The 26,899-nt window shown below is 39.2% G+C and overlaps 1 protein-coding gene across 1 annotated transcript in view; it reads right to left on the bottom strand.

Moving 5' to 3' along the window:
* Positions 1 to 6,870: 6,870 nt before the first annotated feature.
* PRKAA2 (protein kinase AMP-activated catalytic subunit alpha 2) overlaps positions 6,871 to 26,899 on the bottom strand; it is a 33,112-nt gene continuing 13,083 nt past the window's right edge. Inside the window, 8 exon segments of the mRNA XM_042463705.1 lie at positions 6,871 to 10,517; positions 12,109 to 12,235; positions 17,505 to 18,006; positions 20,257 to 20,481; positions 20,978 to 21,065; positions 21,912 to 22,029; positions 22,031 to 22,057; positions 26,666 to 26,759. Of these exon segments, the coding sequence (XP_042319639.1) occupies positions 10,282 to 10,517; positions 12,109 to 12,235; positions 17,505 to 18,006; positions 20,257 to 20,481; positions 20,978 to 21,065; positions 21,912 to 22,029; positions 22,031 to 22,057; positions 26,666 to 26,759 (1,417 nt within the window). The 3' untranslated portion in view covers positions 6,871 to 10,281.

Here is a 26,899-nt window from a genome sequence, read left to right as displayed (position 1 = left end):
TCACATAATAGTTTGGAAACGTTAGCTTTAAAAACTTCACAGCATTTCAGAGATTCTCTGGACAGCACAAAATAATTTGCCTCATATCTAGTATCAACCTTATATGTGTGTTTGAACAAGAGAACAAGCTCCATGGTTATCTAACGGGAACTACAGTACACTGTCTGCTCTCAAGCTTCTCAGAGCCTATGTAAATAATACTAGTTACCTAAGTTAAAGTACTTCAAGGGCATAGCTTTATAGCCATGTAACTTGCAGTTTTGTTTTGCACACTAAAGAAAAAACACCCGCAGCCTTACAAAACATCAAAACAAGTACATTTTAATACACAGAATCTCAGTTCATCTTGAGCTATGAGGATAATTACTTGTGTAGCACTGGTATCCATTTCAGCCTTGTGAGACAAAGGGAGGGGGGGACCCTATTTCCTAAAACTTAAAAAAAAATGCATAGATGAGTATGAAGTGTCTCCAGATAAATTAAAGACAAAAACGGATGTTGGATCAGTTAAGGCAGTTTCAGTAGGACTGTCAAGGCTTTATATATCTATTTTTGTGGATAGAGAATCAAAAGGGGTCATGCAATTTTAGTTTAATGACCTTGTTAACAGGTGACTTGTTCATTACCTACACATGTTGCTGTTAAAATGCATAGGAAACTTGTTTGAAGGAGGCATTTTGCAGATGTCTTGGAATTTCTATAGCCAAAATAATATTTATGACATAGCCTATGAACAGCTTCAGTTATAGATCTTTAATGATCTGAGGTCACTTGCAAATAATTAAGATATTTTGTAGCTAGACTGTCCATTCAGTTTTTCCTCCTTGAGGAAAATAACCTTTTCAAACTGAAGATTCACTTCCCTTTACTGTCCTGGGAGCCACTCCAGAAAACACATTAAAGGAAACTCAAAACCATTCATTGTTCCTTTATTTACTAGTAAACATAGCTTTGTGTTATTGCTATAGCATATTTTATTAACTAGCACACTCTGGTATTATTTCATTAATTCGCACTCACACAGGAAGCTCCCCATAACCCATCTTTATTTTCCCCATTCACTTCAGCGCAAGCTCCATGTGTAGAAAGCAGTGTTTGCTGGCAGCTGTTCCATACTTTGAAGTGAATGGGGAATCGTTAAGGTGCTCCCTGTGTATACTGCAACATGGGTTGGTGCATGATAGCTTTTTATGAACATATGCAAAAATAAGAAGAAATTAAAGCCTGGTGTAGTAACTTAATGTTACAGGGGAGAAAAAGTGAGTAACAAATAAGATGAAAAATGTAGGTGTAAAAAGAGGACCACTGCAATCACCCCTTTTTGCTCAAGATATTAAAACATGATGTTAAATCAGTCCAGCAGTTGTCCAGGTTTTCCAAAGAGCCTTTCCAAACCTTATCTGGAGGTTACAGGGACTGAACCAGGGCTCCTCTTCTTCATGCAAAGCATCTGCACTACTACAGACCTACAACCATTCCACAACTATGTTTCTGCTATTGGTCTACAGATGAATTCTAATATGCTTTGTCAGAAGAAAATGTCACCACTGGAGCAAAATGAGTACAGACCAAGAACACATCAAGTATTTTAGATAATTTTTGCCTATAATATGAAAGGCAGCACACACTTATTGCTTTAAAAATTGTGAAAACAAAGTATTTGTGACTGATGCAGCTGATGGAAGGCACCATTTTGTTTTCTTATATTTAGCTCACACAAGTGTTCTAAATAATACACAAATATGAATAAAAATGTCAAAACTTATCTAAATTTGCAAATTTGGTGATATGCTCTATTATTGTGAAGAAAGCAGTGTGATTTATTTGCAGATGCACAAGTGACCAGTAGAACATTGTATTTTTCTTGCCAAGAGCAGAACAGTGCTTGTAATCTGGATTTAAGGACTACAGTATTAGGAGATATTATTTTTTTATATGATCAATCATATATCACCATCACATTTTAAAACCTTAGAAGTTTACTACTGATTCTCCAGGGGGTGGGGGAGCAGCAGGTGGTATCCTAACTACAACAACTATTAGCTAAAAATTGCACTTTGACTTCAAGTGTATTTAAATCAATCCAGCCTGCTTCTTGGAACAACAGCCTTACCTTAAATATATTAATATTAAATATACTATACTAGAATCTATTAAATATATTAAAATGATAAAGCTCAAGGTCTGTTGAATGTATTCCAAAATACCTAACTAAGGCATAGCCTTTTAAGGGGACAGCATAGGGAACAAATTATCCTAATGCTACCAATAATTTTTCACAGATGTTTAAATAACTGACAGCCAGCCGCTAATATATTCTGATCATCTATTCTACAGAAAAGCAGTTAACTGACTGTGTATTTTTATTATGTGCAAGCAAAGTCTGTGGTGTAAGCCTTCTGTTCATGCTTCCAAATGGGATGGATATTTCAAAGGATTAATGATTAATAACAATTCAGAAAGACTGATGAAGCTACATTATCTTTTTACTTAACCATAACATTATCAAATGTTAGATTTAATAAGCATCATTTTCATATTCTTCACCTTGAGTCCATTGCCCTTTTTTAGAAGAAGAAAAAAGAAAAAGTAAAGTGCAGTATAAGTGCAATATGTTATAATCAACCTTAAAATAAATAAGGGATATGTTGCTGCCACCTTCCCTAGTACTCACATATTCAGCTCATACAAAAGGAGAGCCTATTTACACATTTCAAAATTTACATCTCTCCCATTGTCAAGTTCGTCCAAGGAGAACTTGTTCCTGATCTGCAAAACTCTTTAACAGCCCATCAGAAATGTAAAATAACATTTAAAGTGGGAGTGGTAATAAGAAATGGTGGATGAGATATGTATCAGAGGCTACAAGGCATGAGGCTGAGCAAGTTCTGTTGATATGATATTCAACCATCCGAGTGAACTGTGACAATGCACAACAGGGCAACATGCCAGATGTCTCTTTGTGGAATGGGGGCTCCCAGGAGCAATAGGTCATATTATACATCAAGTATATTACACAATAGGATAGGTTGCACATCGAGACAAGTGCATCTGGACAAATTGTGTATTGCAACTGTTGTACAATGGTCACACTGTTGGCTCCAGTTTCACAGTGGTCCTGATGGTGTAGTTATATCTCTGCTTCCCTTCTGAGAATACAAACATTGTGAAATAGCATAATTTAATTTTACACAATCATAAGCCAGTTTATGATGATGTAACTTCCCAACAGGATCCCATCTCAAATTGCTTCATGTTCACCTCTCCTTTGAAATTATTTCTGGTCAGCTGAAAGGATACCATTTGCCTTCCCATGTAGACCATGTTCTTGATTTTTACAGTGTCTACAATAGTGAGGAACAGGGAAGGTTCTTTGTACATAGACATGTGGGATTCATGCTAAAGTCCCTACTGAACCATGAAATACACAAGGTGAGACCCTGCGCTAGTAACTTGGTCTCTCAGCCTGAGTTGTTGTAAGACTGAGAACCTTGTATGCCACCTTGAATTCACTGGGGACAAAAAAGAGTATAATAGCTAACAAATAAATAAATAAGGAATATATTGTCATCCCCATCCCCAGTACTTACCCACACATTCAGCTCATACTGTAAGGGACAATATGCACACAGAATTCCTTGGAATCTGGAGTCTCAATCAGGCAGAGATGAGTCTCCTGTGGTGACTGGTATACAAACAAGTCCACAGACAGAAGGTTCCCTACTGCACACATCCATACTCAAAGTGGGGTTGAGGTCAGTGTTGTAATCATATCAGCAATGCACAAAGGGAGATTTTCTCCAATTCAGCAAACTACTGTAAGTATCTTATACTGTAAGCTCTTAAAAAAACATTGAAAAATTAAAGAAGTCTGTAGGGATGCACAAACACTGTAGAAATAATGCAGTCTGACACCAATTCCACTGGTATGACTCCATCCTACACAATCCTTTGTAGTTTTGTGACTACTTGGCAGGGAAGACTAAAGATCTTATAAAACTACAAATCCCAGGATTCCATAGGAGCTACAGCACTTAACGTGGTGTCAAACTGCATTATTTCTATAGCATAGATGCATCCTGAGCAAGGTAGTGGCATAACAATGATTAACAAATTTTGCCATTCTTGAGGTGTGGGATTTTTTATTTTGGAGGGAAGGGGCAAGGTTTCTCTGCAAAGGCTTTTGGTTAGAGCTATGCCAATTGTCTTCTCATTTTTTAAAACATGGCTCTATTTTTAGCTCTGTTGTATTTTACTAAGCCTATTTTGGGTGGGTTACAGACCGCCGAATAGCGGCGGCCTGTACCTGCCCCTTTCCCCGGTGTATCGGGGCCTCAGTGGCTAGAACGGCAGCCGCTGAGGCTCTGATCCGCCGCTTTCTGGGCCGTGGGGAAGCGGCAAAAGGCCGCTTCCCCGCAGCCTGGAAAGGGGTGTCCTTGGGGCTTCAAGCCCCAAGGACACCCCGCGGTGGCAGGGAGGAGGAGAAAGGGGCCGCTTGGCCCCTTTCTCCTTTTCGTCGCTGGGTGCAGCCGTCTGAAGGCTGCGCCCAGCAATGCAAACCAGGAAGGAGCTCCGAAACGGAGCTCCTTCCTGCTCCGCGCAAAGGGCGCATTAAGCGCCCTCGCGCGTAGCAATGGCGTCACGTCTGCGCCGCCTCATTTGGAGGCGGCGCGTTCGTGACGCCATCATGACGGCAGCCGTGTGGAACGGCCGCCGCCATTTTGTGCATGAGCAACGCGTACTAGGGTTAGGGGTGTGTGGAAGCACTGCCCCTTCCTAACCCTAGTACGCACTCGTCGCGTACTAATATGGCGGTGTGTAACCCGCCATAAAATGAAACAAAAAAGTAGCTAATACCAATTAGAAAGCCAAACCAACATAATTAACTCATTTTTAAAAGTACAACATCCAACCAAGCTGTAGTGTAATTTACATAAAACAAGGCTTTTAGGCCTTTAAAAAATAGCATAATTGTTATCACAAGTTTAGTAAGCCTGATTTCTTCAGATAGTCTTCAGAGAATGAAAAGCAAAATGTAAGTTATTCCTGCTTTATCAGTACACTGGTGAAGGTCACAGTCAATTAAACTTTAGAGGAACAAGAAAGCCCTACGGTCTGGAATAGCACTGTCAAATTTATGCTCCAGCTTCCATGAAACAGCACACTGAAGGGATTCTTCTTATTTTAGATATGCTGGAAAGATTTACTTTATGTTAGAAAGGTAAATTTGGCTGCTGGCCTATTGGAGAGCGAAATGGCCAGAGCTTTAATCAGGAGGAGTAATATTTTAATTGAAATGCAAAGTTCAACAAGCTCCTTACATTTCAAGGGTGTTGGTCTGTATCATGCAGGGACATTCACATGACTTTCCCAAACTGCCTTTTCAAAGTACTGAGGATAACCTAAATGACAATTCTGCCATGTGTGACTGTTAAACTTTCTTAGAATGAATATAAACCTCTATGGTTTTTGGTATTATAGATTATTCTTTGCCTAGGAATACAGCCCCCCCCCCCCCAATTCCAAGATTTTATATTTACCAGCATGAACAGATGTTCTGGGCTCAATGTTATGCAGTTTGGGAATTAAATACATCACAAGAAGACAACTAGATGAAGATACACCATAGCCTGAAAAGGTACTTTTTGGACTGCACCTTCCAGGCTTCTTCAATTAACCACATTATGTATCAAGTGGCAATGGGATGTGCAGTCCAAAGAAGATAATGTTTCTAAATTCCAGGTTGATAGCAATGCAAAATTCTGGATTGACTATCCACTGTCATACTGAAAAATGTTCCCTGCACTGCAGTGGCCTCAGTAGGGGTGTGTGTATAGGTGTGTGTGGACTGCACCAGGTGGCACCCTAAAAGGGATCACACCGCTACTTCTCAAACAACTCCTTTTTGGCTGAAATGTGCTGTGGCATTCACCTGTGTCCCATTAAAATGCTAAAGGTATGGTTTGAGTGGGATGAGGTGCAGTAGAAGGAGAAAGGAGAGATCCCAGGGTCATATTTTAAAATTAAAATTGTAATGTTTATTTTTTTAAATAATTTAATGTTTTATTATTTTAAATTTTTATTAAAAACATCACTCTTTACCAAATTTTCACTTCAACTCAGTGAAACTCTGTATCTGTAAATGTACTAGGCTGTGCATATGATCTTGTGATTTAAAGCTATAATTTTAATTTTGCTAGTTGTTTATGTCACAACTATTACCATGATATTCAGTGATATGCAGGAATTATGATTAATGGGTAACTAAAAAACATGGCTAAAGATTCTGTATGGTGTGGGATGGGAGGAGTCAGTGTGTAGGGGGTGACACCATGAGTTAGAAAGGTAAATTTGGCTGCTGGCCTATTGGACAGCGAAATGGCCAGAGCTTTAATCACGAGGAGTATTATTTTACTGCACTGGGTGACACCAACCCTAGTGATGCCACTGCTGCACTGTGAGGGTGAGAAACATTCACAACACAATACTGGAGCTAGTTACAACTTCTATCAGGACAAGTTTGGGCTCCATAAAATAGTCCTGAGTTTTTGGGAAGAAGGGAAGCTGAAACCAACATGGTCATAATATAGCAATAGCAATAATATTTCTATACTTCTTATCAACGTACTTAAGCACTCCCTAAGTGGTTTACAATGTGTAAGCTAATTGCCCCCAACAAGCTGGGTACTCATTTTAGCGACCTCAGAAGGATGCCAGGCTGAGTTGGCCCTGAGCCCCTGGCTGGTATTAAACTGACAATCTTATGGTTTGTGAGTGAGTGGCTGCACTACAGGTATTTAACCACTGCACTGGCAGGGCTCCCTAATATAACAGAAGGATAAAGAAAAGGAAAAGTAATAGAGGGTGAAGTAAGGAAACCATCAGATGCATATTTTATTTTGGACTGATGTTAAAAAATTCCCAGTAGCAAGATCATTGGGGGAAAGGTGGTAAGAAGAAACAGAACCATGTAACAAGGACTGAAAGAAATTGGTGAGAGAAATGAAGAGGTTAGAGGAACAAATTAGGAGAAAAACCTAATGATTTAGTTCTTGTTGATACCAACAATATAATTCAAATGAGCAGTGATCCCGCTAAGGATCCAAGTCACTCTTTTAAGGCAGATTGATACATTTCAATAAGGAACAGACAAACTAGGAACAACAAGTTGCTCTGATTTCCAAACCAAACTAGCGATGCACAGTGCTGACTGCCTGGCCTTTATGATAGTCAAAATAATCAACCTCTCTCTTACTTTCCAGTCTGGTTGTGCAGCCTAGTGCCAGCTGATCTGCTGTGGTGGCTGTCACAAAGCCACTAATAGAAGAATAATATACAAACAAGCTAAATGTCATTTTTCTTAAAGCGTGGATATTACAGAGGGTATTGATTAGACTACAGCCCTATATCTGTTTACCTAAAAGTAATTGAACTTAGTGGGATTTACTTTTCATAAGACATATTCTAGATTATTATATGAATGGATAAATATTCTTAGTGCTTACCAAAAAAAGTAAAACAAAAATGTAGTTCTTTTCCACTCAACCTAAAGTCTCCTTATAGCAGTGTGTGTTTACATCAGTGAGTTGGAGGGCAGAGAGAAGCCCAGAAATCCTGGATCAGTACCGGTCAAAGCAATAGAAGAAAAAATGGACTAAATTTTTAAGGGGGGGGGCACATCTCTTTGAGATGCCATAATGCTTTCCTGCTGATTCTTTCCTTTTCTTCTTTTAAAATTTCCCTTTATCATGTTCCTTGCTACATCTCTGAACAGCCTTGGCATCCCCATAATTCTCTTCCTTTGTCAGTGTAAATGAGACTTGGTACACCTGCTGGGACAGCCTAAGTCAATATCATTGTACTGTACTTATGCCATTGTTTCTTTGTCCTGATTTCCACTCTCACTGCACATCAGCAGTTGGAGCTTCTAGGTGCACCTCTGTCCCTTTGGCTAGTGTTTGGGTGTGGGAGTACACCTGTGCATCAGACTGGCTCCTTCCATCCCAGGGTGCTTGAAAGAACCTGAGACAGTCAGTCAGTCAGGAACCATGGGAATAGAGCCCTGTGTGGGAGGCCACTATTCTCTGAAGCAAGGGGCAGCATAAGGCAGTATTGGATGCCCTTTTCCACAATACTCCTGCAAAATATATGCACCTGAGTAACTAGGGTATATGCTGATCTATGCCACTTGCAGGGTTTTGCTTATTGAGCTTTCTTTGTCAAAAAGTGTGTTACCAAAGAACCTCTCTCCCAAGAACATATAATTTTTCTCTCCATCCTACAATTATAAAACTCTACATCTTGATCAGTTCTGCAACTGTACTGGGATTAATATGTGTTCCTTATTTAAATATACAGGTCTTGTCACTTTGGTATATTTAGTGCAAGGCATGGCCCATAACGATTGATGGAGGACTAATAATGTAATTAAGAACAGATTGCTTATTGGACATAGTAGGTAGTTGGAACGTAATAATCCCAGGACAATGGAAAAACTTTGAGCACAAAGTGGTTATGAAAGATTGCAGTGGAAAGAATTTCTTTAGAGGGAAAAGAAACTCCCTAATGTACAACTTTAATTAAAACTGTGAACATGCTGCTGTGAGGATAGTTTGGTAAAAGTTGATGACCTTGTCCTACTACCACCTCTCAAAAAAAGCTTGTTGGCATTTTAAGGGTTTGCTAATTTATATACCGTAGGCTGCCAGCTGGAGGAGTGTTGCCTAGTCACTAGCCAAAGTAAGGGAGGTGAGGAACCATCCACCCACTGTCTGCTACTTCTTGGCAGACAAAGGAGGAAGAGTGGAGGAGTGGGCTTTAGTCCATACATTTTAGGCACTGGTTGTGACTGGAAGGTATTATAAAGACAGCAGACAGGACTCTCCTTGTGAATCCTGTAAGTTTGTGCATACGCTAAATCAACATTGTTCCTGCACATGCACTGTTCTACTTAGTGGCTCATATATTTCATTCTATTTTTATCTCTGAGTATCTATATCTCTCTCCATGGTAATCAAAATTCTGTTACAAAATTCAGCAAAGTCTTATCACACTTTGGAACGGTAGAGGTATATGCATCATTGCTCATATGCTGTTGTTCATAAAAATTGCTACTTTCTCTAATTTCATCACAACATGATAAGAATATAAGAGGAGTGCCTTAACAAGCCAGGCAAACAGGTCATTTAGCTCTGTGGTTCCCAATGTTTGGATCTCCAGATGCTTCTGAACTACAGAAAACCTAGTAGCTCATATCAATAGCCACAATGGCTAAGTTGAATGGGAACTGTAGTCAACTTCAATGAATCAAAAATTGAGAGCCACTTATACAGTCCACTGCTTCTGAGGATAGTTATCATCAGTTCTTATGTCCTGCTCTCCATGTCCTTAGGAAATAATTTCCCTGTGGTATCTGACTTAATTACAGGACTGCGTTTGGAATGAAGAGATGCATTTTTACATTGCAACAGTTCATTCCCAAGAATCTAGGATTTGTGCTTACTCCCTGAGCATTCAAAAATCACTCCCACAGAACGTATTATATCACAGCTTGACCAGAGGCCTTTCACCACAGATTTACCCAATAGAGATGCCTGGGACTAAGCCTATAAATATTTACTATTTAGGGCCTCAAGTATTCATAAATTGCATTTCTCATTGAGCTACAGTCTCTAGGGGTGATTTTGCTTCTTACAGTCCATGGAATAACAGCAGAGGTGGGGGGGAAAAACCTCCAGGGATGTAAGTGCAAATCAACCCTCTAGTAGTGTATTATCTTTGTTTTCTGAAATCAGTATACTGAATTATAAAGGAATTATCAAGTCTTCAGGAACATTATTGCACAGATGTGTTCACAACAGCAAAGAGCACTGCAGTTTCTGCACCTGCAGACATTTTCAGAATTTGGCAGCTGTTGCATTTTTTTGATGCATTTAACTTTACAGTGGCAACCAATAAGAACTGTCAACTGTTGGAAAGGGCCCATAGTGCTTTTCATGTCTGTCTCTCACTGCTCCACCACTGCAACCATACACTCATGACCTAAACATGGCTATACCAAACTTCTTGCAAAAATAAAGCAAATTCTGCCATTGGAATTACATACACTGACCACATTTGCCTATTTCCCTTAACGTACAAAATATAGCATGTCTGTAGGATCTGATATTTCCACTTTCAGAAGTAGGCTTTCCTTGCTGCAAGTGGCCAATTTATCCTTTTTGTGCAGATATCAGGCTGGCTGGCACTGACCAAAGAAATCAAGCTTCCTAAGGATACCTGTCAGCGAGCAAGGGCCATGATGAGACTGGCACACATTTCAAAGAAATCCATGGTGTGGCTACCAAGGCGAGGTGTAACAGAGGACGTGCTCCCCGTCAGGGAGCCAGTGAGAGTCCCTGAGAGTGACTGGTAATCAACAGTGGCAGAATCAAAACTCAGTCTTGGTCTGTGCAATCGAGCTGCAGAGCATGAGCGCTGAGGTGTCGAAGAGCCTGATCTTTGCTCCATGACATCATCTTAAAAGCACAAACAGAAAATTAATTTAAAGTGTTTGTTCTAAATGCTATGACACTTGAGCTCCTTTGTGTTCCTTTCTCTGCTCCTTATCTGACTTCTATGTTTGAATTTTTCTTCTGAAAGCATCAATTGAAGGAGGTGACTGGGAGAGGTTTATACTTTTTTAAATGTCTCTGCACATTATTTTTACAAAATGGAACTTGGGTATGGGGAGGAGTAAGATTTCACCCAATGGCTTAAAAGCATGATTGCCCCACATGCACACAAGAATCCCATTAACTTGATGAGGCTTAATCCCAGTAAGTGGGCAAAGTAGGGGAGGTTCCAGCCTGTAGGCCTATCCTGGGGGATCCCTGCTCCCTAAACTCACAAATCCTTTCCCCAAATTCCTGTTTCTCAACTGAGTGCAAGCAGCAAACAGAGGCATCTCATCTGGAATGAAATCGCTGCATGAAAAAGGCCCCAAAATGGATACCAGAGAGGAAGACTGCTAGATGATTCCCGAGTTTGGGTCCTGTCTCCCTCCCACAACTTCATCTGGCCTGCTGCCATGCTCCTGGGGGGCAATTTGGCACTGGCACAACTACAGACTGTCACCTCTGGGGTACAGGAATGCAGTTTTAATGAATAAAGCCCACTGATTTAATTGGACTGTAGCTTGGAGTTTTCTTGCTGACTTATATGAGTTGAGCATGAAGCCAAGAATTTGCATGAATTTGTCTGCCACCCATTGCAAAATCGAGTCTAACCTTTTAATGAGCTATCCAAGGTGCTGAACTTTGAGGGCTAAAGGGCCTGCACCTTGGGCATCTCCTATAAGGGTGCAATGTAGAGTGAGTTCTCCATTCCACTAACATATGAACCAGGATTTTCCATATGAGTAGAGTTAAATTTTGGCATTTTGATAATCATGTCAAAATGTACAACTTTGGTGTGGAGGAAACAGTTAACTACACAAAAAATTAAAATGTTTCATCTATTTCATTCTAGTGTTCGGGACAAAAGGTGGGAGGCAGAATCAAAGAAATGCATAAAGGAAACTGAACAACTGACACAACTTTCAGCAGCAATGAAAATGAAAATGACATATAAAGGATTGTTTCAGCTGGTACTCTCCTAACTGTAAGAGAATCTTACATGCATGGCAGAAAAAACTCTGTTATAAGGAGGCCTGAAATGGTCTATGATCAGAACAGGTATGCGACAGCATCGCCCGTTTACGGGTTGCTGTGAATCTTGATGAAATTTCTCTTGCATCCACATTAGGTTGATGCCATTAAACCAACCTTCTTCAACCTGGTGGCTTCATCCTCAGACAGCATGAGTGCTGCCCATACTAATTAGACACAACGGAAACTGCATTCCAAAACACCTAGCAGATAGCTGGTTAGGAAACACATATGAAACTACCACAGTTAACACTAGTGATGATTAACAGATTAAAGTATTAGCTATAGCAACAGTTGTCCAGAAAAGATGCTATAAGGAAACAGAAAATATTAAAATGTGTGAAGGGGAAAAGAGATTATACCATTTTAAATCAAGCCTTCTTCATCTTGGTGTTTTTATTCTACAACAGCTCCTTCTTACCATCAATACTTTTAAAGTCCAGCAGATAGCTGCGATTGTCAACCTGATAAAGCTGCAAACTCATTTTGACGAAATTTCCAGTCACTGGATTCTTTCTACGAACTCTAAGATGATAAGCATTCACCACCTAAAACATGTAATTATTGCACAGGAGAAACAATGACTTTTTGGAGCAATTTAATTTTAAGAAAACAATTTTATCTTTTTACACAAAAAAAATATGAATGCAATCCTACACATGTCTCTTCAAAAGAAACCACACTGAGTACAGGGAGACTTACTACAGTCCTATTTACAACTATGGTGCAATGACTCCCAGTGGACCCATAGAAACTTACCTCTGATTATATCCATGCTAGATTGCACCCGATATGGCTTAAATAATGTCAGGCTCTTTGCTTAATAAAAATAATGAGTATGATTTGTGCAAACAAATTTTGAACATAAAATAAATTCATTGTTTGTCAACAGAAAGTGCCTTTGAGAATTTTTAAATAAATAATAGTATCACTTTTAAATAAACACATCCTAAACAATACTTTTTTAACAATTCCTAGCAATACTTTTTTAACAATTATTAAAAAAAATCTATCTATCAATTTCTTGATCATCAAGATTCTCTTTGCCTGTGCTAAACTAATACAATTTTGGAGATTATAAAAAGTCTCAATCCAGGCCATTCAGATAGCATTTAGATACAGTCTATGATGAAGTTAAGACAATTCACCTCCAACAACCTATACATGATAATGTTGTACACTCGTCCCTCCAATAGCAATAACAATAGCAAGTACATTTCCATACCGCTTTATCAGTGCACTTAAGCACTCCCTAAGCAGTTTACAAAGTGTAAGCTAATTGCCCCCAACAATCTGGGTACTCATTTTAGCCACCTACGGAAGGATGCAAGCCTGAGTCGGGCTTGAGCCGCTGGCAGGTATTGAACTCACAACCTTACGGCTTTGAGTGAGTGGCTGCAGTACAGGCATTTAACCACTGTGCCACCAGGGCTCCACATTTGTGGCTTTGACTTTTGTGCATTTGATTATTCGTGGATTTTATTAATATGTTCTCTCTAGGAATTTCTAGCTCCTCCAGCACAATTCTATGGTCAACTTTAACCAAGTCACACTGAAGAACCTAGAGATTCCTAGAAAGGTGTTCTCTCAGGTAAAAACAGTGTTTTTGTTAGTTGTTGTTTTTCCACATTCACGGAGGTTGTGTGCTCCTAACCCCAGCAAATGTGGAGGGACGAGTGTCATATATAATCTTTGTAATCCTTTGCCATTTCTGTTTATTTATGAGGATAAAACTATGCTAAATGAACAATTGGTCCTAACTATATTCAGATGTAGCTTGCAAGGCAGTTAATATTGTGCACTATATTATAAAACTATGTGGGACAAAACTAAACATTAAATAAATACACTTGAAGGAAAACAAAACAGGATGTTGAAGAAGAAAACTATAATACTTCATTCATATTCAGGTGAACATAATTGTGGTGAGAGGAAGAGTAGAAACAGAACCATTGGTTCTGCCCCTGTTCCCTTCACACTCATGCCTGTCAAGATTTGTAAACAAAGAGAGTGACTGTGAGTTCATCAGACTCCAATCTACAGATATTCCATAAACACACAGACATGCGCACATACAAGGCATTGACAGTGGATGAGAGAGAAGATGGCTATTTTTTTTTCACTACATCTTCCAGAATCACCCCGGACCCATAGCCAGTGGTATGCTTGCTTGAGGTTCTCATAGTTGCTGTGCAAAACTCTAACTTTTTCAAGCTCTAGCATTCCCCTATTAGGATTACTCTTTCTTGACCTATCCCTGTTCTGCTAAGGCAGCATCCTCAACTTTGGCTGGTTTAAGCCAGGTTGACTTTTTTAAAATGATTTTTAAAAAATAAAACAAAAATAAACCAATCTTGATTTTTGTAAAACTGATTGTTCTCTCATATATATATAATATATATATAGTCTGACTATTATTACTATTTTCCAAACCTCTTACTGGGACAACATGACGGTTTTAATTTAAACATTTTAACAGTTTACTGACATTTGTTCATTGTTAGGCCGGTATCCACTGTCAATTGCTTCTTTTTAATCACTTAACTTTATAGTGCAAGAAATGCCATTCAGAAAGTAACTTAAGTTCATTCAAAACATGTTTGCTTTAAAAGAGCACTTTTAAAAGAACAATTATTAGTTAAGCAAGTGGCCATAACATCTGAACAGCATTTTGCTATTTAATTTTCTGATTTAGTCCTATATTGGTGGAGTCCTGCACATTAATGAAAAAGAAAACAAACAAAAACCTAGTTTAAACCAAAATAAAATAAAATAAAATAAATAATAATAATAATAATAATAATAAACTGGGGATTTTGGTGTGTTTTTTTAAACTTTTTTTTTTCTTCAATACTTCATGTCACAACCAAAGGAAATATTTATACTTATGCCTAGGTTGAACTACTACTCCCAGCCTTTTTGGCATTTGCTGCCCAACCTGCTAGCAGAATTAATTCTTTAGACATCACAGAAATGAGCGGCAAAATGCTCTTCCATGAGCCATGGCAACAAGGGTTAGTGGTCCTTATGGCTTTGATTCTTGGATTTAAAAAAGGAAGTTCTCAAGAAAGAAATTAGAGAATTATTTTAAATAAACAAATGTATGAAATAAACTTCAGATTCCCAATGTAGATAGATTATAGCATTCTTTTCTTGGCAATTTATCTGAGTTACCAAAGTGCAGCATTCTGGTTGCAATCCTACGCACAATTATCTAGGTGCAATCCCCATTAAATATGATGAGGCTTACATTTGACAGGATTAGATTGTATTACAAATTATTTATACAGTCAGCACTCCATATCCATGGATTTTTTTATCCATGGATTCAAGCATCCATGGCTTGAAAATATTTTTTAACTATATAAATTCCAAAAAAAACCCAAACCCCAAACCTTGATTTTGCTGTTTTACATAAGGGACACCGTTTTACTATGCCATTGTTTTTAATGGAGCTTGAGCATCAACAGGTTTTGGTATCCATGGGAATTCCTGGAACCAAACTCCATCAGATACCAAGGGCCCTCTGTATTTCTCTTTTTTTGGTTCAGAAAAAAAGCCAAACAGTGAAGATATACAAATGCATACAACAAATACATATAACAACATGCAAATGAACAATCACAAAGTAACTGAAACAGCACAGAAAAATCAAAATAAAACGAGCAGAACAAGTACAAGAGCATAATAGCTTAAAATTAAATTTCAAATGTAGTTTGTGAACAATCTAATTTTCAGTAAACATATCTATCAAATATAGAATGATAGTTGAGAAAGTGTTACCTACTGAGGATGTGTAATAGAATAAGAAAAGTAAAAGAAAATGAACCTACTCAAGAGTCAACATTGACTTTTGCTTATGAATAATTTATTGAGAAACTAGGGGAGAGCATCTCCGAAATAAAACTATTAATCTCTTTGAGATGAAATCATGCTCATCTTCAAATATGGCTATAAATTAAGGACGTAAGGAACTGGATATGAATATGTTTTAGAGTAAAATCCTATATTTGATTGTGGGAGGGGTGTCCTATTGTGTTCAATGAAATCCACTTCCAAATAAATGTGCAAACGGTTACAGCCTGAGCCTGTTTTACACATAATGTATCACTATGTAATCTGACAACTACCTTGTAGTAAAACTAGAAAATACTCCATTATTTGAAACAGATTTAATGTAACAATATTTCTATGTCTTCTCTGGCCACATAGTTCCTTGAAACCATGCACAAATAATAGACAAACATCTTCTCTTAAGAGCTTTTAGAAAGATTAGTTACCTAGAAGGGAATTAATGACTAAAATTAGAAATCTGAAGAGTTCCTAGCATCCTTACAGCTGTGCCAGACAGAATTATCTACCCCATCAAGCTCAGGCAGCTTAAGAAAGAAAATCATAAGCCAATAATTAAAAATAGACTACAGTTACAATGCAGTGTGTGTCTGCTTATGTATCTCTGCTGAGAAATAAAACTGACTGAATTGAGTGGGAATTGCCCCCCAGGTAAATGTGTCTAGGGCTGCAGTTATAATGTTCTAATACTCACAAAGAAGGTGATGTCAATAGACTAAAGATATTTACAATTAGACACTGCTGGTGCTATGCCAACAGATTGCTTATTTACTTTTAAAGCCCTAGGCAGTTTGGGATGCATGGCATGGAAAAGTTTTGTTTTGTTTTTTAAAGGAGTGGGAGCACTTTTAAGCTCTGTTGTGATCACGGTACCTGAAGGATCATCTCACTGCCTCTGGTCTCAGTTCTTTAACAGAGGACCTGCTCTGAGAGCCCTCACTCCCCTGTAGCAGAAATTAGGGGAGAGGTGGCAAGAAAGAGGGTACCTCCTTAGCTGGGGTGCCTCACTTAACCTATTCCCTAGGGAGGCCCACCTGCTACTTATTTTTCTGCCGTTTCTGCATTAGGCAAAGACCATGATATTTATTGCATGCTTTTATTATTCAGAGCTGAGGTATGCAAAATATGTCCCATGGGCCACACATCTTCACAAGGCTTATTTTTGCTAGGTAGATTCAGGGGGGGAAATCTTTCTGCCATGCCAGGAGCACCAATAATAATAATAATAATAATAATAATAATAATAATAATACAATACTTTTTTTTAACCATGGCTGATGCTGCAAGGGCATCAGTTTTAGGCTAGCAAAAACCACCCCATCCAAACTATAGAACCTCTCTTCTATTTTTTTTTTACAGCCAACCTGCCACTGACAATCTTGTCACTTCTGATTATCTTTTGTTTCTATATGTTCAGGCCTGATGCAGACCATGATGGGTGTTAGGTGCAAAAATCTGGGCTGCAGCACCACCTGGCCCTGGTATAGAAGATACTACCTTCAGCATCAGAAGCAGGATGTCTCTGAATATCAGTTGCTGAGGAACATGGGCATGAGGTTGCTATCATGTTCACATACATAGGCATCTGTTCCCACTGCAGGAAACAGAATGCTGGACCAGAGAAGTAAGTGGCCCTTCAGAAGTTGCTGGATTACATCTCCCAGGATTCCTTACCAAGAGCTATGATGCCTAGGTCTTCTGGGACTTGTGGTCCAACAACATTTGGAGAGGTGCATGATTCCAACACCCACGAAAAACTTTTTGGTCTGAGTCAGCAGCTTTTTCATTTTTATGTTTGTTCTGTTTTATTGTTGAAAGCTTTACTTTACATATTTTGGACAAAGGGCAGCAAGCTAAGATTTTAAATTATTTCAGCAAATTATTATATAGATAGTCTTTAATAAATTAACAAATAGAACTTTCTAGAAAAATATTAATGACACACAGATTATTGCTATTTCTCACCTTCCATTCAAATTCCAAGTGTTTCATAGCACGGTAGACTTCAGCCATGATATCATAAGGTTTGCTTTGACTCCGTATTCCTAAATGCCACTTGGCCTTTTTGACAGTCAATGGTTTTGGCTTAGTAGTATTCAATGCTTCCAATGAACTTTTTGCTTTAGGACTATCTGCTACTAATGGAGGCATCCGCTCTGGGTGAGGTTTTACTCCTGGAGGGATGTGCATAGAGTCATCCATAAAAGAACCAGAGGGTGGGCTAGAGGCGAGGTAGAATTCACTGGCTTGGTTCATGATTCTCCGATTATCGATAATAAGGTGATAAGCAACTGCAAGCTGGTCTTGAGGATCTCCACTGTATAAGCTTGTCATCACCTCAGACTCAGTGCATTCAAATTTCTCACAAACTTCACGAACAGCATCATCATCAATGACATTGGCATCATATGAAGGGTCTTCTGGAAACAAGTAACTAGGCAGATCCTGCTTGAACCACTCATGTTCTCTAGAAAAAGAATTGTTAGCTAACAGTTAAAACCCTCTGTGACAACCTTAAATCTGACTTATCATGAAATATAAAAAGCTGGGCAACTAAAATGGTGAAGGGTCAGGAAACCATGCCCTATGAGGAATGCCTTAGGGAGCTGGGGATGTTTAGCCTGGAGAAGAGAAGGTTAAGAGGTGATGTGACAGCCCTGTTTAAATATTTGAAGGGATATCATATTGAGGAGGGAGCAAGCTTGTTTTCTGCTGCTCCAAAGACTAGAATGAGGAACCATGGATGCAAACTGCAGAAAAAGAGATTCCACCTCAACATTAGGAGGAACTTCCTGACAGTAAGGGTTGTTCAACAGTGGAACAAACTCCCTCGGATTGTGGTGGAGTCTCCTTCTACAGAGGTCTTTAAACAGAGACTGGATGGCCATCTGTCGGGGATGCTTTGATTTAATAATAATAATAATAATAATAATAATAATAATAATAATAATTTTTATTTATATATCCCACCTCTCCCTACGGATCGAGGCAGGGGAACAGCACATATATAAAGTTACACATAGTTAAAATACGTTATCATTATACAAAGCAAAATTTAAAAACACATTAAAATGCCTGTACATGTGCAATATCAAAATCTGATTCCTCATCAAGTTCCGAGTGGAGTATCATCTTAAGCTGTTAAAGCATGTCTGGGGGTAGGCTCGCCGGAAGAGATCTGTTTCGTGTACCAATGACCAGTCTGGCTGCTGCATTTTGTACTAATTGAAGTTTCCGAACTTGATACAAAGGTAGCCCCATGTAGAGCGCATTACAGAAGTCTAAATGAGAGATTACCAGTGCATGAACCATTGCTTCAAGGTCCTTTCGGTCCAAGTAGGGACACAGTTGGCATATCAACCGAAGTTGGTACCAGGCACCTCTGGCCATCACATCTACTTGAGATGATAATTGTAGTGATGGATTTAGATTTCCTACATAGCAGGGGGTTGGACTGGATGGCCCTTGTAGTCTCTTCCAACTCTAGGATTCTATGATTCTAATGACAAATCAATCCTGCCTTTCCAGGTCACACACTATATATACCCAACTCCTTTCCAGGCAAGCATTCTCTGAAGATGCCAGCCACAGATGCTGGTGAAACCTTAGGAAGAAACTCTTTTAGAACATGGCCACATAGCCCGAAAAACCCACAAAAAACCATGGATGCCAGCCATGAAAGCCTTTGACTTCACATTGTATGACAATGGCAGGCAATGTCTACTTGCTTAACAACTTTGAATTTCAAAGAGCTGAGACTTGTGCTAATAGTGCTGCTGATAAGCTTGTCAAAATGACCAATAATTTTGGGAAATGATACTGAAAGAAACTAAGGAAGAGAAGAATTTAGCAGGATTAAAATAAGCTAATTATTAACAGGAAGAATTAAACTTGACAGGTGTAGGGTTCATTAATGGTTTTTTAAAAAGCCCCTTCTGCCCATCTGCTGTAAAGTATGCCAGATGCCTCTCCGTATCCTCAGTCAAAGCCATATGCTGTGGCCACATACTGCATTACCAATGATAATACAGAGGTAGGTAAACTTCCTAGGAATCTTGTTATGAGTTGGAAGCATGAGAGAAAAGAATATAGTAGTATGATGGGTGGTATATGGTAACCTGAGGCTCTGGGCCACGTAAAGATTTTGATGTGTGCTTCTTAGCTTAATAACTTTGGCCACCCTTGTTAAAAAGTGCTTCTACCTCAGCTCTGTCTGGGATTCACTCTGGGGAGGATGTCTATGGTGTCATCCACATAAGAGCCAATGAGAAGGCTGAAGGCACTCATGCTGTTTCACCAAAATCCTATTTCAATCTGAGTTTGTGTATAACCAAGTCACATCTTGGTCTCTCCCAGTCTACCTGTGAATGTTAAGAATATCTTAGCATGGATGGCTCTGCGATAAACCAATGTTTTGATTACTTATGTACTTTTGGCTCTCCGTATCTACAGATTCTGCACCCACAGATCCAATCATTTGTGGCTTGAAAATATTCAAAAGAAAATTCCAAAAAGCAAACCTTGTTTTTGCCATTTTATATCCACAGGGGGTCCTGGATCCCAAACCCCAGTAGAAACCAAGGGCCTTCTGTACTCAGTTTTTTAAATTTGATATTAAAAGCATAAACAGGCTGACTTTCTCTGGCAATCTCTGTTTTCCCTACCTCAGAAATATATCTCAAGGTGATGTTTTAATAATTTTTGACACCAAAATTACCGTATGTCCTTGATGGTTGCTCTTTTGAGTGGGTCAACCTGCAACATATGCATGAGTAGAGTAGCAACTGAGCGGTTGAGATATTCAGGAATGTAGAAGACACCTCCACGGATTTTTTTAAAGAGTGTTGGGACATGATCATCATCAAAAGGAAGAGTCCCACAGAGAAGAGCATAGAGAATAACACCACAGCTCCAGATGTCAACCTCTGGACCAGCATACAATCTGGACAAAAAGAAGATCATGTTAACCGGTTTCTTAGGACAACACCTGTAAAGCAGCAACAAATAAGTCATGTGCTGGACAGCTGGAGGAGGAAGAGAGATGTAGTGCTGACTAGCAGGTAGAGCATCTGATTATGGTAACATCCTTCCTGCTAATTTTGCAGTTCTGGTTGACAGTCCATCCTTCAACCCAGAACTACCAAAACTTTTCCCTTATCATCCCTCTGCCATGCCAAATCACCTTAAGTCACCCTTTGGCATTTATGCTCTTTTAAGAAACTGTTTCTTAAAAGTGCCTAGGTGCAAAGAATGCAAATGTTACACCTTTATTCCTTTTTGTGTTACTGTTTCTTGTTTCAAGATAATTGTATAACCCAAATAATAGGATGCTATCATATGAAGAATACATACATAAAGGATTGTAAATTGCTCAGCTATTAGAAACAACCCATTCCATGTCTTTGATAAAAATCATAGCCACTGGCTTTATATTCTACCTTCCAGAGATGACTTCTGGTGCTGCATAGTTGGGTGAGCCACAGCTGGTTCGTAGGAATTCACCATCAGACATCATGTTAGACAACCCTGAAAAAGAAGACTTTCACATGTTGGAACGTCCCAATGAAACAAAAAGATATGTTTAGAGATAATGGTATATTGCTAAAATGAAAAGATGGGAAAGGAAGAATACCAAGAGCTGAAAGGAAACTTCTATGGAAAAAAATAAAAAAATAGGTTTGTGGATCTGTGATATTTTGTTGGTTGAGAAATAAATTAGCACAAGGGTTATTTACATAAAGTTTCTTGATGCTGCAGGCTTCTTTAAATTATTCTGTAAGAAATTTATATCTTGATTTTCCCTTCCTAAAATGGAGCTTACAAAGCATAAAAAGCGTAATAAAATCAACAAGTTTTAAAACACATTTACAAGAAGCTAAAAGCAGGCACTAGAACAGAAACATGAAGAGCCTGAAGAATCTATGATGTGGTTCTCACTGAGGTAATAGACCTGTGCCCAAATATTATATTTTTGTACCATTTTATACAATAGGAGCAGCTTTACATGACTGAATGTTCCCACATATTTAAAAACAAATGAACAAAAAACAAAACAAACAAACAAAAAACAAATCAGTATTGCGCAGAACATTAGAAGTCAGGGAAATGGCCAGGCTGGGTCTCTTCCCTGAAATGTAACTTTTGATGTACAGGGATGTGCAGAAGATGATGAAATAATGAAATAACACTCATTCATGTGGTTCCTCACATTTTGGTTTGCTGCCTTGAAGAGGAGGAGTAAGCTAACCTATAAGCTTTTTATAGCAGCACAGAAACTGCTAATGGTGATGAAAACTGACTCTGAATGCCCTGCAGCCTGTGCCAGTGGCTTATAGTCAGTTACATTTCTGAAATGCTATTGGGGTCACATACCAAAATCAGCTATCTTGGCATTCATGTGAGCATCCAGCAGCACATTCTCTGGTTTCAGATCTCTGTGAACCACCATATGCCGATGACAGTAATCTACAGCTGACAGAATTTGCTGAAAAAAGACGCCTGGCTTCAGCCTCTTCCACCTACAATGCAAAAATGCCAGGAAGGAAAACAGTACTCAAGATTCTCTCCACAAAAACTAGACACTCAGCAAACCAAGATGTGTCTCCTTAATGAGCCACAAGAGACAGAATTATCGTAAACATTACTAAGCAAACAAACAGAAAAGAACCATCCTTAGCAGATAGCATTACAGTATTCTCTTAAGATTAAGGCTGTCAAACAATTAAAGGCTGCTAAAAGCTTTAAAACTGTGCAGCTTTAACAAAGCAAGCGTTCAACTAATTGCTTTGAAAAAAAATTATTTGTACAGATCGCAGGCCTCAACAGTTGTCCCCAAAGAACTTCACCAAAACAGAGAGATATAAGTGCAAGTTTTCTGCTTCAAAAACTATCTCTTGCTCATTCCACTCTCTCCATAGATGACAGAGACTGCCAAAGGAAGGATTGTGCTTCATCGTCTTAAACTTTTAGAGATTAGGGCCAATGCCAGAGTTTGGCATGTCTGGACACTTGTCAAGGTCCTCATTTTGTTATGGGACCCACTGACAGCTCTTGCCCCTGCTTTTTAAAACTGTTTAAATCTCTTTGCTTGCTCACTCCCAAGGCTAGGGTGACATAGGAGTGAAGAGGAAAGAAAAAATGAGAAAGGGCAGTTGCTACCATCTGCTATTTGGATAGTCTTTTTCCTATCAACTTAACAGCTAACAGTAATTGCAATGAGAAGGATGAGGCCATTGGGAAGGTATTACCATCACCCAATTAAAATCTGAACCATGGTTTAATATTAGGCACACACGTAACCTCTTCCCTTTCCTTCGCACACAGAAGAGATTGAAATTTTAATTACAATTAAGATCATGGTTTGTTTTATTTGTGTATTTTTATTTAGTTGTTAAAATACTTACTGCCAACTCTACAGCCAAAGACATCAAAATGGCATACAATAAAATAGTATATGGCTCAGGTGCAGATTGTTTGAATGCCTGTATTCTCCCTTATGAACTGGCCCATGCTTTGAGATCTACTGGTGAGGCCCTTCTCTCTCTCCCACCTTCCTAACAGATACATTTGATGCAAATATAAGAGAAGGCCTTCTCAGTAGCTGCCCTTAGGGTCTGAAACTCCCTTTCCGGAGAGGTTAGACTGGCACCCTTCCTACTCTCTTTCCATAAACAGGTGATAACTTTTCTGTTTTGACTAATTTCTGTGCAATGCTGGCTTTCCTATTTGTAATTTTGTAATTTTGCTGGGGCTGCTGTGGTTTTTGTTTTTTACAGTTCATTATTTAAACTGATTTTAAAAAATGTTCCATTACTTTTTAACTTTTGTATTTTGTGAATGTTTAACTATGTTTTCATCTATGGTAAACCACTTTGAGTCCCAAACTAGGAAAAAGGCAGGATAGAATAACAATTTTAAGTGATTTAAAATGTAAAACAGTAACATAATTTACAATCTAAAAACATATTAAACTACCTAACAAGTTAAAAGAAGTTAAACAAGCAAATGAAGTTAAACACTACAATTGCTGTTACCCGCTTTGAATCCCATTGTGAGAGAAAGACAGGCTATAAATCCTTGAGATAAATACAATAAAAATAGTTAAAACCATGCTCGTGTACAAACTGGGTATTTGTGGCCAAATATCCAACACTGTCATTAACCAGAACTCTTAGGGGTACAACCAGGTGCTACAACAGAGGCTGGATCCACACTGGATCACACAAAACTACAGTTCTCAGAATTTCATGGCATTGAGCCATGGCAGTTAGACCGGATTATTTCTGCAGTGTGGATGCCATGGAATTCTGGGAATTGTAGTTTTGTGTGACATTAAGTTTTCTCTATTAGAGAGCTCTGGTGCCACAGCAGACTATAGTTCCCAGGATCCCAAAGCATTGAGCCATGGCAATTAAAGTGGTGTCAAATTGGATTATTTCTACCGTGCAAAAGTGCACCACCATTACATAAGCACTGCGCGGCGTCTGCATGGTGCCGCATGGAACTTACGTAACCACCACCGCGGCTTGAGAAGAACCTGCTTTTTGCTGGTTCTTTTTCTACCAGCAGGAAGCCGTGCGGTTTGGTGGCTACAGCTTCCCTCCAGTGGAAAAAAGGCCGCCGCCAGCCCGGACCATTTCACAGATATGTACTGGGCCACAGTTAGAATAAACCATAGTTCCCTAACATCTGATGAGCCAAGGAACTGTAGTTCATTTTAGAGTAAAATCAGAAGGTTCCAGTATCTACTCGGCATGTTTAATGAAAGACAAGGGAGCAAGAAAATCAAAGTAGGCATGTAAATCCAATAACAGGGGGGGAAAACAGGGCCTGAGCTTTTTGTCTTGTTGAGCTAGTTTTCTATTAACAGAGGAGGTTTATTTGTTTGTTATTTTAGACAAATTTAACACTGATGCTCCCAGCAATCAATTCGAAGTTGTATATACTAGTTGGAATAAAATGATACTGAAATGAAGTAACAAAGGTGGTAGAATGGAATATACTACTTCAGACTGCATTTGTGAAAATTACTTTTTTAATTTTTTGCCTTCAAAAATGAAATTAAACTCCATGAATGAAAAAAAACCCATGCAGCAAGAAACAAGCAAACTTTATCCTGATATGCTACAAATTTTGTATTTGTAGGGAAGGGTTTTTTAAGGATACCCCTTTCTCCACACACACCTGCAACCTGCAATAATTTGGTCAGTGGTGATGAACCTATGACACATGCCATCAACTTAGCACAGAGTTCACCAGAGTTTGTTACTAGAAAGTCAGAGGGACATGGCACTTTGTGATAAATAAGTGGGTTTTGGGTTGCAGTTTGGGCACTCAGGCGGGGTACAGACCGCCGCTTTGCGGCGGTCTGCCGCCGCCGCTAGTAGGTCCGCGGGGGAGCCGGAGCCTTCAGACGGCCCGACTCCCGCGCGGACCGAAAAAAGAAGCTCCAAAATGGAGCTTCTTTTTTCGTCGCGCTTGCGACGTAGCGAGGCGCCAGGGGCGCGCTCGCTACGTCAGCAGCGGCACGACGCGTACGGACGCTAAGCGTCCGATACGCAAAGATGGCGCCGGCCATGTAGAAGGGCCGGCGCCATCTTGTACGGACGGAGTCCGTACTAGGCCATGGGGCGTCTAAAAGAGACGCCCCTTTTTTAAAATGGGACGTCCTCCGGACGTCCCAAAGGGCAGTATAGAAAGCCCCTCAGTCTCTAAAACATTTGCCCTCACTGATGGTCTGTTCATAGAAGAAATCACTTTTAAGCTGTGTTCAGACCATTGCTGAGTCACACTAATTACACACAATGATTAAACAGTAAAAACATACTTTATCTTTTATGTCTTTTATAAGGGGCATTATAATTTAGCACATACAATACTAATTCTTTATATAAATTAGAGCAGTGAATCAATTTGTGGACACTGGGTGTCCCTAAACTGTAATGTTGAATCTTTTGGAAGTTCACTTAGTGAGGTTACAGATCCATGGAATGCCATGTAGTACATGTTACACTGTTAATACATTTCTAAAGGTTGAAGAAAAAAGGGAACTGAGATACCTTAACTTGTGATGTTAATTCTGGCCTGGTACAGACGGGTCCTGAATGACACCCTCATCATGCACTAGCATGTGACTAGGGCATCATCGCTGCGCAGCGCTGTATAGATGGTGGACACAGCGATAACGTCGCTGCTGCGCTGCATCCAAATGGAACAGTGTAATAGCGGTATTCATGTTGCCACGGGCTGCTTATGGCGGCGCAAAAAGGAGCCACTTTTTAGCGCTTCTTTTTTGCTACACAGCAACAAAAGGCAGCCCCAGCCCACCCTTTCGGGCCCGTCTGTACTGGGTCTCTGTTTCTCTTTACAGTTTTTGCAGATTTAACTTCTAAATATAAACATTAGTTCTATTTCAGACAAAACTGGGGGAAATATAAGCAAGAAAATAACCATCCATCAATTGTGTTGACTAGCTGCAGAAACAGACATTTACAGAGGCCAGGATTTAAACTGCTTCTTAGGGTGAACTCTTACTTACATTCTAGGCAATACTGTGGCTCACTACCTTTGCAAGAGAATTATAGCACTAAAATGGTAAGTATCAATAAACTATACTGCAACAGCAACTGAATGTTTAGAACTGTCTGAAATGGCCATTGTACCAGTTCTGCAACGTAACACTATAACTGACTGAGCATATTTAGGACTGAACCACTCTCACCAAATCCATTTTGCTGAAGCACTTTGGCAGAAGTTGGTGGCAACTGTCCCAATTAAGTTGTTTGAGTACAAAAGCATTTAAAATACATAGGGAGATGGGCATTGCTACTGGTTATTACCTATGTTTGTTACATGCTTTAAAAAAATCATATATAATTTGACTCTCAAGGAGATATGCAGAACATTTGAACTGTAAGACTGTAGGGAATAGCTGTAAAGAAGAAAATATACCATGGTGGTGTTATGTCAGTTGCAAGCTATTCCAGATGGGATTGTGATGGAGCCAAGTCTATTTTTGGCCTTAATAACCTTAAAAGAGTCCCATTTAGCAAAGCCATTCTACTTCCCAATACCATTTTCTTCTCTCCCACCCACACATTTTATCTCTGCTGGATAAAGTCACTTACACGTCCGTGTTTACAGATGTAATCAAATAATTCCCCACCGGACACATATTCCATTACCATGAAAAAATCCGTTGGTGTGCTGATGACCTGGTACCTATTAAAAATGAGGAGGAAATATGATTTCTTATCTGAAAGGCTTTCACTAGTAAAAACCAGAAAAGGGTCTGAAGACCTCTTACTAATCTAATGCCAACCTTAAAATAAGCAATTGGATTTCACTTTGCACATAATTGG

The sequence above is a fragment of the Sceloporus undulatus genome, chromosome 4 (assembly GCF_019175285.1).
Source record: "Sceloporus undulatus isolate JIND9_A2432 ecotype Alabama chromosome 4, SceUnd_v1.1, whole genome shotgun sequence".
In the NCBI taxonomy this organism is placed as follows: Eukaryota; Metazoa; Chordata; class Lepidosauria; order Squamata; family Phrynosomatidae; genus Sceloporus; species Sceloporus undulatus.
This window is presented reverse-complemented; position numbering and strand designations above follow the sequence as displayed.